This window comes from Centroberyx gerrardi, chromosome 15 (genome assembly GCF_048128805.1).
Source record: "Centroberyx gerrardi isolate f3 chromosome 15, fCenGer3.hap1.cur.20231027, whole genome shotgun sequence".
NCBI classification, from domain to species: Eukaryota; Metazoa; Chordata; class Actinopteri; order Beryciformes; family Berycidae; genus Centroberyx; species Centroberyx gerrardi.
In genome coordinates this window covers 17,329,800-17,343,854 of record NC_136011.1, presented here as the reverse complement: position 1 = coordinate 17,343,854, position 14,055 = coordinate 17,329,800, and the positions used below count along the sequence as shown (strand labels likewise).

The 14,055-nt window shown below is 42.8% G+C and overlaps 1 protein-coding gene across 1 annotated transcript in view; it reads left to right on the top strand.

Annotated features, from left to right (window-relative positions):
• LOC139929221 (cGMP-dependent protein kinase 1) overlaps window positions 1–14,055 on the top strand; it is a 73,754-nt gene that overhangs the window by 45,925 nt on the left and 13,774 nt on the right. The window contains exons 5-7 of the mRNA XM_071922059.2: window positions 1,278–1,341; window positions 6,015–6,092; window positions 7,871–7,965. Of these exons, the coding sequence (XP_071778160.1) occupies window positions 1,278–1,341; window positions 6,015–6,092; window positions 7,871–7,965 (237 nt within the window). The remainder of the gene's footprint in view (window positions 1–1,277; window positions 1,342–6,014; window positions 6,093–7,870; window positions 7,966–14,055) is intronic.

Sequence of the window (14,055 nt, the reverse complement as noted above, 5' to 3'; positions counted from 1 at the left end):
ATCCCCCAGACACATCACCGTGCTTTTCCAAAAAGTGTATCGCATCGAATTGACATTTGTAAGGCCAGTGAGCTATCACTCCACACGCTGCCCCCTCAGCTTTAGATAAAGCGGGCGCCTCTGGCTATCATTTGCAGAATAAAGACACACAGCCATCCGCCCACTGATGCACCAGATTTGTGACAAACTCACGCAAAGCATGAGAAATGACCATGGGAAATGGTTAATCAAATCCATTCATCAGTGGAAAGCACTATATTAATGCTTGTAGGTGTGTCCAATAGTCATGCAATGGTCTCTATATCTTCTTCATTTAGCTGTTATTGTTGACCACTGTGGGAACTGTTAAAAGTTGTTTCACGCTTTATTCACAGTCACATAATGCTCTGATTGTCCCGGACGGCTCGAAGTTAAAAACCTAAAAAACGGGATTGCGTCAGTGAAACCCCAACTCTCACCTTTCTGCTCACCCTCCTATAATTGATCATTTCACTGACACGATTAAGCTGTTAGATAAGAAATGTCCCATAACAGAGGCCTTTTGTTCGCATTAAACACTTAATAGTTTGAGGGCTTAAAGCGCCATATGTTTCCCATAGAGAGGCTATCTGGTCATCGGTTCACTGGCTAGCTGGCTAGCTAGCGTCTCCGTCTAGAAAACAACAACATCAGGAGCACCAGTGCAGTGGCTAGGGCCTAGGCCGGGGGCCGAGGCGAGATGGTTCAGATTACTGTAATAAAGCATGGAAAATGAGGGGGAGAGGGAGATGGAGAAACACAGAGGGAGATGATATGGGGAGATAACGCCCTTTGTTCACCAGCATGGGTTATTTTCTCTTTTCCTTGATAAACATTGGACCAGTTTTATTTAGTAGGCTTGATAACAGGCAGATAGCATTCATTGGGGCTGCCAGGAAGCAAACTGAACAAACATTAGAGCCTCATTCTGGTGTATTGAAGCTTAGGATCAGACGCAGGCAGTGTAACTGGAGATCTGGTCCAATGTACACTGTAAAAAATGACCATGTGCATGATGTCGATCTGTATGCGTTACTGTTGTGTTTTGTTTTGTTTTTTGCTCGGGTCAAACTGGTCAACTCTGCTTACATTCTGGTCAGTTGTACCAAAACCAGTACATATGCTGCCAGCTATACTGTTTTACACATCTTCCTTTTTGCAGACAACCACAACAGAGTCAGTAAGTCGTACATTTGATGTGTGCGAGTCTCTCCATTTCTCTGTCGTCTGAACAACCTTTCTCCTTCTCTCTCCTGCAGCGTCCCCACATTCCACGGCCTGCAGGAGGATATTCTGAGCAAGCTAGCGGATGTCCTTGAGGAGGTAAGTGCCTTGTTCTGAAGCCTGCGACATGCACAGCACAAAGCCGCCCGTCAAGGCCACTCCGCACATCTCTATAGGTGTATATACATTTCATCTCATTTATTGTGGTGACAAGAGGGGGGCCAGGACGGGAAATACCAGATAATGGTAGGCTAGGCGAAAGGCACTTGGAGGATTTACTATGACAGAATGAACCAAGCATTATTGGGATTTCAGAGCAGCTGGTGTTGGTGGTGTTGGGTAGTATATGCTGGCTATGTTGATAATGAACTAAATGGTCCATCTACTAAGGGACAGTCAATTTTGAAAACCTCATATCTATGACCGGAGTCTGTTCAGAGGTTCAGTGCATCACCAGTGTTGTCAGAAGCCACTGACAGCTTCCAAAAGGGGCCAAACCAGCTAAACAAGCCGTGGCACATCCAGTTCAGTTATGGTTGAAAGGTGACATCCGTTTTGACTGAAAGAGTTACCATAGTAACCTGCTGCACTACATAATGTTAGTGCTTTCACAGTAGCTGAAGCACTTTTTTTCCAAGAACAAGAAGGAACTTCACTGTGGTTGTGCATAATGTTCTCTCTGGGTACATATCGCTCTGGTGATAGTGTGGATTTTAAGATGTTTCTTGATTTTGCATTTTCTACCAATTTTCACACCACTTCCTTTGATGTTTTTTCCAGCGTGATTTGGTTCTGCACACACATACTCATTTCCACATTTGATGTGTGCTTCTGACTTTGAGGCTTTCAGTTTGTTGAACTGCATTTAAATATGGCCTCTGTCTATGTCCTTTGGTCATTGAGTGTGTGTGTGTGTGTGTGTGTGTGTGTGTGTGTGTGTGTGTGTGTGTGTGTGTGTGTGTGTAATTAAGAGAAAGCAGTCCTGATCCTTTTGCCTTAAAGTTAAGATAAAGAAGGCAATTAATTATGCAAAACTATGCAAGTTAACGTTGTCCCCCTCAGGAACAGATTGACCATCTGACTTTTGTGCTGCATTTGGGCAGAAGCAAATGATGTTATATCCAACACAGTGCTTCCACATCTCATACACTCCATGGCACCTCCAGTTTTCTCACTTTCCCTAGCCTTTGTTTATTTGTCTGTATTTCAAGCAGGAATGGTGAATTTATTTGAACAGTTTGTTTTCATTTAGCTGGTGTGTGTGTGTGTGTGCGTGTGCATGTGCGTGTGTTCTTGAGTCACTCAGTCACATTCTCACTCACTCACACAATCTGTTACTTTTATTCTTACGGTGTTTGGTAGTTTCTGTTACAGCAAAACCTAAACGGGTGCTTGGACGATATACAATATACTGTGAAGTTAAATAAACGTACATACTGAGCCATATCTGTGAGTCGGATTTTGTCAATATATGGAAACAATTATCTGCCCTAAACTTTGAATGATGTGAGACTTTGTATTCCGATGGCAGAAACCAGTTTGCTGGAACATAAACAACTTAAATATGGAAAATCATATGTTTATATATTGGTATAGGGTTTCCTTTCAAGTTTTCCATATAAAAAAAACTAAATATTACACAAATCAAGCACTTATGCACTCTCAGTTTTGTTTTATGTATTTTCAAATACAATAATTGTTAATTTATTGATGATAGGCATACAACAGTAATAATCAAAAATGATAACTGCAGCCTCATATTAATTGGAGAGAGTTTGAGTTTGGGTGCGAGAACGTGCATCAGACATGGATCATGCATACACCGCTCAGTGTGAAGCAAGATATAAGACACTATTCCTAGGTGAAATGGTGTGAAAATAGGGAGTCCTGGCAAATGGGAGTCGATTTGGGGAGACAGCTGATAATCCTGCGGGAAATAATGCGCTCAGTCTTAAGGCCAGACTTGTTGTGGTCAGAGACGCAGCAGATTGTGTATTTCGTGGAGCTGGGAAATAGAAAATAGGAAAGATTTATTAGTCAACTGATGCATTTCGGCATGTGGCCTTTGTCAAGGTTTGAGGCCACGTGCTGAAACGCATCAGTTACATTGCAAATAAATATTTGTTTTCTCAGTCCTGCAAGTGTTGCTGGAATTTCCTCTTTCCCAGTGTTACCTGCCCATCCCAAGCACCTTGTTAGTAGATGAAGCTGCGCCAGGATACCATTTCAACCTCTGTTTTGTGGAGTTAACAGTGCCATGGGAGGACGCGGTAGATGAAGCATAAGAAAAGAAAATGCTTAGCTATACTGAGTTGGCAGGAGAGGTAGAGCAGGAGGGCTGCAGAGCCAGAGTGGAGGTTGGATGCTACGAGTTTGTAGCAAAGTCACCTGCAACACTACTAGGTGAATGTATGGGTGGAGCTGAAAGTCACACTGAATGAAAAATGACTTTTTTTGCCTTTTAAGCTCATTCTAATACCATATACTTATTTGACAATCCCATGTAAAAAAAAAATACAAAAAAATATATTTACTTGTATTTTTATATCAAAGTCTCATTACTTTTAGCGGTGACCTCATCGTGTACCAGGCGGCGTACATAAAAATTCCAACCAATTAAACCATCACAGATTTTTTTAACAATCCCGCCCCTCAAATAAAACTGCCTTTCTCTCCCTAACTGATAGCCCATTGGTTTACACTTTTGAATGATCCCTCCCCACGTTATGTCCTGTCCTAATATCTTGTTTCAGCAGGAAATACATCACATTAATGACGCAAGATGCTCTCAAAATGCGGTTTCATTCATAAAGCAGGCAGTAAAGGCTATGTCCAAGGCAATGGTGGGAGCCAGTGAGTGGCTATGAATGAGGAGAAAACATACTGACTGAAGTTCAAAGTCACTAAAGTACCCTTGAGTGTACAAGGGTAGGGACTGTTTGTTTAAAGCTTGCTTGCTGGTACATTGTTATTAGTATATTCACTGGTATGTTGTTTTGTTAGCATGTGGATATATTGGATTGTTAGCATTTGCTTGTTTGTAGCATGCTCACTGATCTTTTTTGTTAGTTGTACATTTGCTGGTATAGTGGTTGGGTAGTATGCTGATATATTGGCATACTAGCATATTGGGTTGGTAGCATAACCTTAACACACCCCTGTTTGTTAGTTGCATATTTGCGGGTTTATTCCACCATATATTGGTAGTATGGTGGTTTGGTAGCATAATCTTATTCCTAACCCTTCCCTGTACTTTAGCCACTTTGGCTGAAAAGAAAGGACATCACCTGGGGTACAAAATATGGAAATCTACCTTATGACAAAGATAGGAGTTATATATCATATGACTATATAGCTATAGTAGCAAGAGAGGGCAGTCATACACCGGTCTCAGCTTCTGATATAATTGTCTTAAATAACTAAGTTTACTGTTCATACAGTTCAGTTTCTGAACTCCTGAACAGGCTGTTTCAAGCCAGAAAGGTCAGATGTCCTAATGAGTTTAGAAATTATAGGATGATTTTGGGAACGAGGGATAAGCCTAAGCATTGGTAAAGGGTAGTGTGGGTGACGTGTGGATGAGAAGTGGTTCTAGGAAGCCAGAGCTCATTGTTGAGACGTTTGGAGGTGTCGTGGACCTAATTCAGCAAAACATCTGAGATGGGAGGAACCCATTTGAGTCCCAGTGACATGCCCGCACTCACACAGTAAACCCCATAACATTTAGATTAGGTTGTTAGTGAATGGTGCTGCCTGTCTGATGGTCCTGTAGATTTATTATGGTGTAGCCTGATGTCCCCTCTATGGTCACCATTTATGGGTTAATGCATCGACCTTGATCATGGCACAAGAGGTTGTAAATTGTATTGCTTTAACATATATTAAAATAAAACTTCCAACAACTACATGCTTTATTTAATCACTAAAGGTAATTTTGAACATGAAGTTTTAAATTGTAAGGAACTATTCCCTTGTATTAGTTTTACTGTTGGTGAGGAGCTATGATTTGCCCTCAGATGTGATGTAGTAGCCAACCTATAAACATCATTCATTCATTCATTCAATCATCTTTTCCCGCTTATTCCTATTCAGGGTCACGAAGGGCTGGAGCCTATCCCAGCATGCATTGCGTGAAAGGCAGGGAGACACCCTGGACAGATCGCCAGTCTGTGGCATTAACAGAATGAAGAAAAAGCATCCAATTATAATTTATCTTGTAGTGAAATAAAATGACAAGTCATAATTGACTGCTTGCCTGTCTATGAGATCTAAGGCTTCAAAGTAACAACAAACAAGGTGTCTAAATTAAAAGCAAAACGATGGTTTTCCACACAATCATTGTGCAGTACATTGCTTGCAGGTGTCTTGTATAAAACATTGAAGTTTGTGTGTGTGTGCATATGTGTGAAAGCATGACTGATGTGTTTTGCACACATGCATTATTCATTGCGCTGGTAATAGTTGCAGTCATTTCAATCTTGTTTCTTCAGCCTAGGATTCTACTTTAGGGGCCTTAGTACCCCTCAGAGAAAATAAGTCACGGGGAATCCCTTTTTCTCTGAGGCAAAAGTGTCTCACCCCCCGCAGCTATGTGATAAAAGAGACAAGAGAGAATCGTTATGTGACTGGATGACTAATCCTTCTCTTCTCTTCTCTTCTCTTCTCTTCTCTTCTCTTCTCTTCTCTTCTCTTCTCTTCTCTTCTCTTCTCTTCTCTTCTCTTCTCCTCTCCTCTCCTCTCCTCTCCTCTCCTCTCCTCTCCTCTCCTGACAGACACACTATGAAGACGGAGAGTACATCATCAGACAGGGGGCCAGAGGAGACACCTTCTTCATCATCAGTAAGGGCAAGGTGAGACCAATACCTCCCCCCTACCATCAAAATCATCATCATCTTCGAACATCATTACACAGGGCATGATGACACGGGGCGGCAGACACCTATCTTTAAAGCGAAGAGGGTAGTATTTTTGGGGAGGAGGTTGGCTCTCATTGATCATCCTCAGATAGGGGAGAGAGGAGCCAGCAGCGCCACTTCTTTCATCATCAGCTGTAGGAGCGATAGCAGCATCTAGAAAGTGGAATGGTGTTTCATTTCAGCCCTCTGTCATCAACGCTGCCTTTCACACTGAGCACAGATGACACACTGTCCTGTCCCTGAGACAAAAGCATCGGCACTGCAGGAGTGCTTTCATGTCTTTATATTGTTGAAATGTTTGGAGGTCGCAGCATGCTCATCCCCCTTCCCACACCCGCTACTCTTCCTCATTCTCCTCATTTTCATCCTGCTCCTCATCCTCATCATCCTTGTCTTGTTCCTCCTCCTCCTCTTGTTCTTTCACTTCATTTCCCTCGTCCTCTTCCTTAAGTTCCCCCTCCTCTTCCTACTCCTCCTCCATCATGTCCATCATCATCAACAACAACAACAACAACATCCTGATCATTAACAGCGTCTTTAATGCACAAAATGGAAGTGAAAACCAAGCCCTAGAGAATAGAGCAGAACAAGAGAATAGAACAGAATAAGTATTGGTAACCAAAAAATGTCTCCTGAAGTCCCAGCAAGGGAGACAAAGTCACAACCTTTCCTCCCTGTTCACATTTCCAGGATGTAACTGTCATTGCGAGGGAAGAAGATACATTATGTTTCTCTCTCTAGACGACACTTCACACATTTCGATGTCCAGTTCACACACAAACTCACACGTGGACATCCACACACACACACACACACACACGCACACACACACGCACACACACACACGCACAAACACACGCATGCAAGCACACACACAGACCTAACCTGACCTCAGTGCTTTCTCCTTGGCTGTCCCCACATCTCTCACTTTGTCTCTTTCTTAGACCCGAGACGGTGTGCCCCACTTTGTCTAGAGGACATTCCACCGAATTTTGGCATCTCACCACACACACACACACACACACACACACACACACACGCACAGACACACAACCTGCCATTTGCCCACGCTTTTGCCCTTCTCTCAGTCCCTCTAATTACTCCTCTTGCTCTTTTTCTCCTTGTCGTCCTCCCCCTTGATCATATTAAAACATGAATTATTACACTCTCAGGTGTAGACAGCATTATGATGTGCTGCCATACCTGCATAGGCCTGACTAATGGATGCAGACAAGACCCTTAATTACCCCAAAAGGCCCTCTCCGTTCACTCCCTCTAAAGATCTGTTGAAGGGCCATCGCTTTGATTTGCACTGGCGTTGCACGGTGCCATCACTCACATGTCTTCTGGCTAATGAAGTGGTCAGTGGTGCCTCACTGATCATGCACAGAGATGGCAGTCACACGTCTATAATCGACTTCCCATTCACAGATTTCTGTCACACCAGCTCCACTCCCGTGTTTGGAATGGTGTGATTAGCCTGTCATGTAGGTAGAGATCTGGGAGGGTTAATTTACATATCAATATATTTGGACTTGATGGAGAAGTGTAAATGTTTGTGAAGTGATACCTGACTCATTTTCCACTCCAGCCCTTCCTTTCCTCCTACTGTTTTCCCTGCCCCCTTCTCTCCTCACCTGTCTTCCTCCCCGTTACACTTCTCGTCTCTTTAACTCTCCTCCTCCTCCTCCACTTGCTTGTCATCTCGCCAGGTTAACGTGACCAGGGAGGACCCGCCCAATGGAGAGCCTGTCTACCTGCGCAGCCTGGGGAAAGGAGACTGGTTTGGAGAGAAAGCCCTGCAAGGGTAAGACTCTTCCCGCTAGCACTGCACCTTCCCATCTTGATCCTAGATTCTCTTTCTGTATCTGTCTCTTTCTCTGTCATCCTCTTTCCCTTCCCTCTTTCCCCTTTCTCCCTCTGCCTGTCTCACTCTTGAATATCCCCTCCTCTTACACTTGCGCACATCTAGTCTTTCTAATACGCCGTCACTCTTCCTCTCCCTCCGTACCTCTTATCGTCCCCCATTTTCCCATTACTCACTCTTCTTGACAGGCGTGATAAGTTGTTGAATGATAGGAATTTCTTAAAGCCGAGCGCACATTTCACGACTTTAAGCCTGGTTTACTGTAGCTGTCCCTGACAAATTTTTAAGATCTGACACAAAATCCCCATCTGTGAGCCAACTGAAACTTATTTGAGCCGGTCAGAGAGGCAGTAATACCCAGACTTTGAGCTGTCTCAGACATCCAGAGGTTTTCAAACTCATTTGATTTTGTCTGCAACACTCTTGTAGTGTGAGAAGTTTTGAGAACAGTGAGCAGTGAGAACAATGAGAACTCAGGGTGAAAACCAGGCAGAAGAAGTGGAAAATTATTATTCAGAAATTATTGGTTATGGACTGGTATTCCCTAGACGATACACAGTATGAACATCAAACAAGGCACAGTCTAGCTAGCTGTATTTTGATTGGACTTCATTATTTGGGCTTTGTAATTTACTGCCAACTCCACTCTGCAGAACAGACACATGCTAGCTCTCCCCAGCCATTCTCTCCTCCATCTCGCCCTCTTCTTTTTTTCTCTTTCAGCACAAATGAAGCACATGCAAGTGCTGTGAGTTGCTCTTCTTTCACATGCTCCACTTTAGCGCAATCAGGTGGAAAAAAACTCACGCTTTGTGTTTGTTTTGGCGAGACAGCGGGGTGTCAAGATCCCTCAAATCTAAGGGAAGAATCTTTTAATGTGTGACCCCCCGCCTGAGCCACACCGTGTGCACCACGATGTCGGAGAGAAAGGAAGTTACAGGGAAGAAAAGGTCCTTTAATAGATTTAATGTGTACAGAGATCTTAGGTGTTTGACAGTCATGTGGTGTGCACCCAGCTGAAGACCTGTTGCATTAGACCATCCTCCACATTTTCTACGCTTCTTAGTTTCTCCACTGTCTTTTCTTCTTGGTTCTGATAGTGTCCTTCATTCCCTTTGTTTGGGTTTCATGAACATTGTGTGTGATCTGTTGGCAGAGATGTGGTTGCTAACGTAGCAGATAATGAGGATGGAGATAAGCATGCAATAAACAGCCATGGAATAAGCCAAGTTCAGCCCCCTGCAATACAGTTATCCATATATATAATGCATGTCAGAAACTTGCACTTCCTCTAGATATGTACTGAGGCAAATATGAAGCAACCAGGCTGTATGTTCTTCAGTGAAAGGAAACAAAAATGGATAAAAGGGTTGCAAACTCCCAATGTCACCTCAGTTCTGAAATACTACAGCTGAAAAATCCATTGTGTTTTAATAAAATAGATCTGTTGATATGGCTTCTGGATCTCAGTCCTCAAAGACCAGCGCCCTGAAGTGGTATTTTTACCATGCTGTTTGTCTTGTCTTGACTGTGCTCCTCCACTGGCTATGTATTATTAAGAGCAGAGGGAGAAGAGAGGAGCATAGTCTCAAGTGTATTATGCCTGTGGAGGGGTCAGATAGAGGCAGAGAACACGTGCATGTAATCACACATGTATGAACAAGTATACATTTGAGGCAACACCGTGTGGAAATGAAAAGATGGAGGTGGCGCCATCTTGTGGTTACTGAATTTGGAACCACCTCAAATCAACTCTCTCAGACTCTTGCTTTATTAACAATCTGACCAAAAAAAAACAAAAACAATAAAAACTCACAAATACCCAATTTGACCTAAAGAAATACCCAGTAAAAATAACTATATAAATGTCAGCCCACCGCAAATCATTCTTTTGTTCCAAATGTTCAAGTAACACACCGGCTAGAGGAGATGTTCATGTGACAGCCGGTATTAACTATGGCGCAGAATGTTTTCTGGCTATAGAGAGACAGATGGCTGGGCTCTTCCCATATGTCAAAACTAATGAATATAGGAGATAAAAGCTGACAGAACATTAAAATGCATGTGGGACATGTGAGACACAGCGGCTTGATCTCCTGCCATCGGGAGCAGTAGATTATTCCAAACAGAAATGAGATCCTTTTACACTAATGAGCCAAAAAGGTACTGTGTGATAAACAAGAATGTGACACAAACTAATATTGTACAATGCACCTACAGGCCATAATACTTCTATGGTACAGTTTTTAGTAGATAGCATTACAGTGATTCTTTGTGGTAAGATTCTTGAATATCTTGTTGAAATTAATGCACAGTCACTGAAGGAACGACCAGAAAAACTAGTTATATGGATCTGTATAGCATTTCTGGAGTATGATTTCAAGCAGTATCCTCAAGAACATCTCTCACGTCCTTTCATTTAATCAGAAGAAGCAAATCTTTTCTACTCCCCCTAAAAGAAAGCGCTCTGCCCACCTCAGTGTCTACTTGGTAATGTTATCGTCCGCTGTCACGAGCGTCTTTGTCTCTGAGCGTCTTGAGGGAGAGAGAGGCCTATTCAGCCACACCTTTGATGGTCGAGCATGTCCCTCCAATTTGAATATAGACCCTGGCCATCTTCGCTGTAGGCTTTTGATCAGAGGGGCCCTGCTGCAAGCCCGGCTTTCTAATTAGAAGTTAACTGTGTGTGTCCGTGCTCATGAAACTCAATAGCCCCTTCTCAAAGCCTACTCTGTCCATCTGAAGACGCTGCCTTTGATCTGCGGCAACAACATATTTACAAATCAAAGTCTGTTCTCCTGGCAGCCATAATGGTTTGCTATTTAATTGTGTGTGTGTGCGTATGTGTGTATGAGGGACTTGAATGAAGCAGCCTCACAAATATCGGATTGCATGTTTTATCTGAAGTGGACACGCTAGGTATAGAGTGTGCATGGTGAATGTATAGTGTATTTCCTCACCCCAATTGGTGGATGTTACAGGAAAAGAGGTCCCCCCCCATTTTAAAAGCTGTTGTTTCAACTTCCCAACCTCCAAAGTATCTGATGTCACATTCTTCTTGTCGTAGCGAAGTGTGAGCTTCCATCTGAGGTGTAGATCCATCAACAGCTCCGACACTTGTGTGCTCCGCTGCCCTGATCTCTCCTCTTGGGTTTAATGTGTGTGTATGTGTGTGTGTGTGTGTGTGAGGTGGGAGGGCGTGGGCGTGGGGGTGGGGTGGGGTTGACAGGAGGGTCAGTGGAGGATGAGAGCTTGTTAAAAAGAGTGTGATGTTGCTGACAGAGCAGGGAATTCATGTGATTGGTGTTAGCCTTCCGGACTCATCCCTGGCTCTCCGGCCTGCGTTCTTGTCCAGCCTCCTCAGCTTTGCCTTGTAACCCGTTCCCCCCAAGCCCTAACTGCTACCACTACCTTTGTCTTAACCCCCAGTACTTCGATCCCAACCTGTGGCTTCATATGTAGCTACCCAGGCCCACCTGCGCTAAGAGTCGGCCCTGTCTCTCACCCCCGGCTCTAATTCCTGACCCTATAGCTCTGCCTTCCTTGCTCCAGCCAGCAGCTACTGCACCTTGGCCCCCGCCTCACTCTCAGCCTCCAAGCCCTCCTGTTATTTTCATAACCCTCTGCCCGGGACACCAGATCACTGTCCAATTACCAGCTTCATTTCAACCATCTACTGGAAATCAACACCACAGGCTCCCTCCTGTGTATCTCCAAAGGACATTCCAGACACAGCATGCAGCTGCTTTCTGTGTGTGTTTGTGGTTGTGCATGTATGTGTGTGTGTATGTGTGTGTGTTTTCCAATGCATTTCTTGTTGTGTCTCAATTAACAAGTGTGGAGGCATCTTTGGCTTAGTGGATGATTTAGGCTAAGCAAATGAATCACACTGACAGATATTGTTTTGGCGATTGTATTTCACATAAAACATCACTAGTATCAACAACATGACACACTAAGTTGTTTTCCTCAGTTACAGTGGAGCAGCGGGGAACAGGTGTAACAGGCTGCTCTCTAATATGAAACCCTTGAGGTCTCCCACAGTGTTGTGTTGTTGTGTTGTATCACCATGGTTAGTAAGTGACACAAACACTGCACACTTTCTTATCAGGCAAATTAACTCGCGTAACAGATTGTGGTTGTCTCTGTATGGGAGAGTGTCAAGGCTATAGCTCATTATCTCCGATGAGAAGACTGTGTGTGTGTGTGTGTGTGTGTGTGTGTTTTCCAATACATTTCTTGCTGTGTGTACGCATGCACAACTGTCTATTTCTCCATCTGTAATGCGCTGCTTTGTTTACATATATTATGAATCTGCTTACATTTGAAGACTTTTGTTGAGATTTGGAACCATTTGGAAAATGTGACAAATCTGACAAAATTATGTTGAACTCTTTGAAGATAATTCAAGTTATTGGCAATCTTAAATCCTTTGCTTGCCAAACAGTAATTGTAGGTTTCCAAAGAATGAAGCCTTAGCTTGACGCTCCAACGATTCCCCTCGTCCTTATCCACATCAAAAAAAAATCCACAGGACCACTCGGTAAAGTTCAACTGTTTACTTCGACACAAAAAATAATTGGTACAGAACAATTGTCCAGTTATCAAAATTGTCCAGTTATTAAATTACTAAACCAAACTCAAGCGAGAATCGTTAATGAAAGAGAAAAGGAGAGAGGTCAAAAAACTGTGTGGCTCCACTCTCCCCTTGCCTGACTGCCTCGAGATCACCACCCAAACTCTGCTCTCGAGAGAGTATCAAAAGACAACTAAAGGTGCGCAGTTACTAGGAAGCAACAATCATAGTCACCTATTCCCAAACATTACAAATGTAATATAAATGAGATTTCATGCATTTTAAATTATCCACATACATTTTAAGTGCAAGGAATCAAACAATGAACTATTGCATTACTGCAAATATAAACTGTAAATACATCAACCTGTAAATACTGTAATTATTCCTTCCAATTCCTTATAAATCAATGAGCCATGTAAATTACTGCTGTATATGAACTTAAATTATTGCATGCTAATTAACATCAATAAACTGCATTTAAGCTCCTGCAGTAATCTTGCTGAAGATGTTATCATTGAGATTCCTGAAATATCAACTAATGAATATCAGGTAGCATTTTGTTTCGGAAACCCTTTTTTTGTAGTGTTCTGTCCTTATATATATGGCCTGAAGGAAAGGGAAACACATGCAAGTTACACTGGAGAGACAGGTGTATCTGCAAAAGTATAGCGGTAGCTTTTAACAAGTGACACTACAGATGGTGGATTGTCAATAGCACATATTCACAGCTGACACCTAGCAAGTGTTTGTGATACTGGTTACTAGGACGTACCATTCAGGGACAGGGATTTAGGCCACTTAACACCCCTTTAAACTACAAACCAACTCCCCGATCCCGCTTTTGAAAATTTGAATAATCATCAGATTTTGTTGTGATAGGTTCTTATGCTTCCCTTCATAAATTGCATTGAACCTACTATTTATTGAAACTAATTCCCTAAATCTATACAAGGCATGATTGGAATGAAAACGTGTTTTACCTCTCTTCTCTTCTCTTCTCTTCTCTTCTCTTCTCTTCTCTGCTATTCTCTTCTCTTGGTGGCATTGTTGGTACCCATGTTGGTGTCGTGTCACAGATCCCCAAATAGGCCGATATTAGGCCACACACCCCCATTTGATCAGGGACTCCTGTGTGGGAAGCTTTTTCTTGTTGATTTACTATTGAACTGTATAACTGTCTACACTATATGGGAGATAATAGTGGTGAGAGTGAAACCTATGATTAGAATAGTCATTATTAGACATTCTCTAATTGGGATCATTTCTAGTGAATTAAATTATAATGACTTTCTCAGTCTGAGAGGGAGAAAACCATTTTCAGTGTAATCATGCTGGGTTACTTACCAATGAGCACTCATTCCCCCCTCAGTGTCATTCAACAAGGGTCATGTCCCAGAACAAATTCTCACATAATCAATCATGGGTAACAACGTCGGTGTAGCATGCTGTCT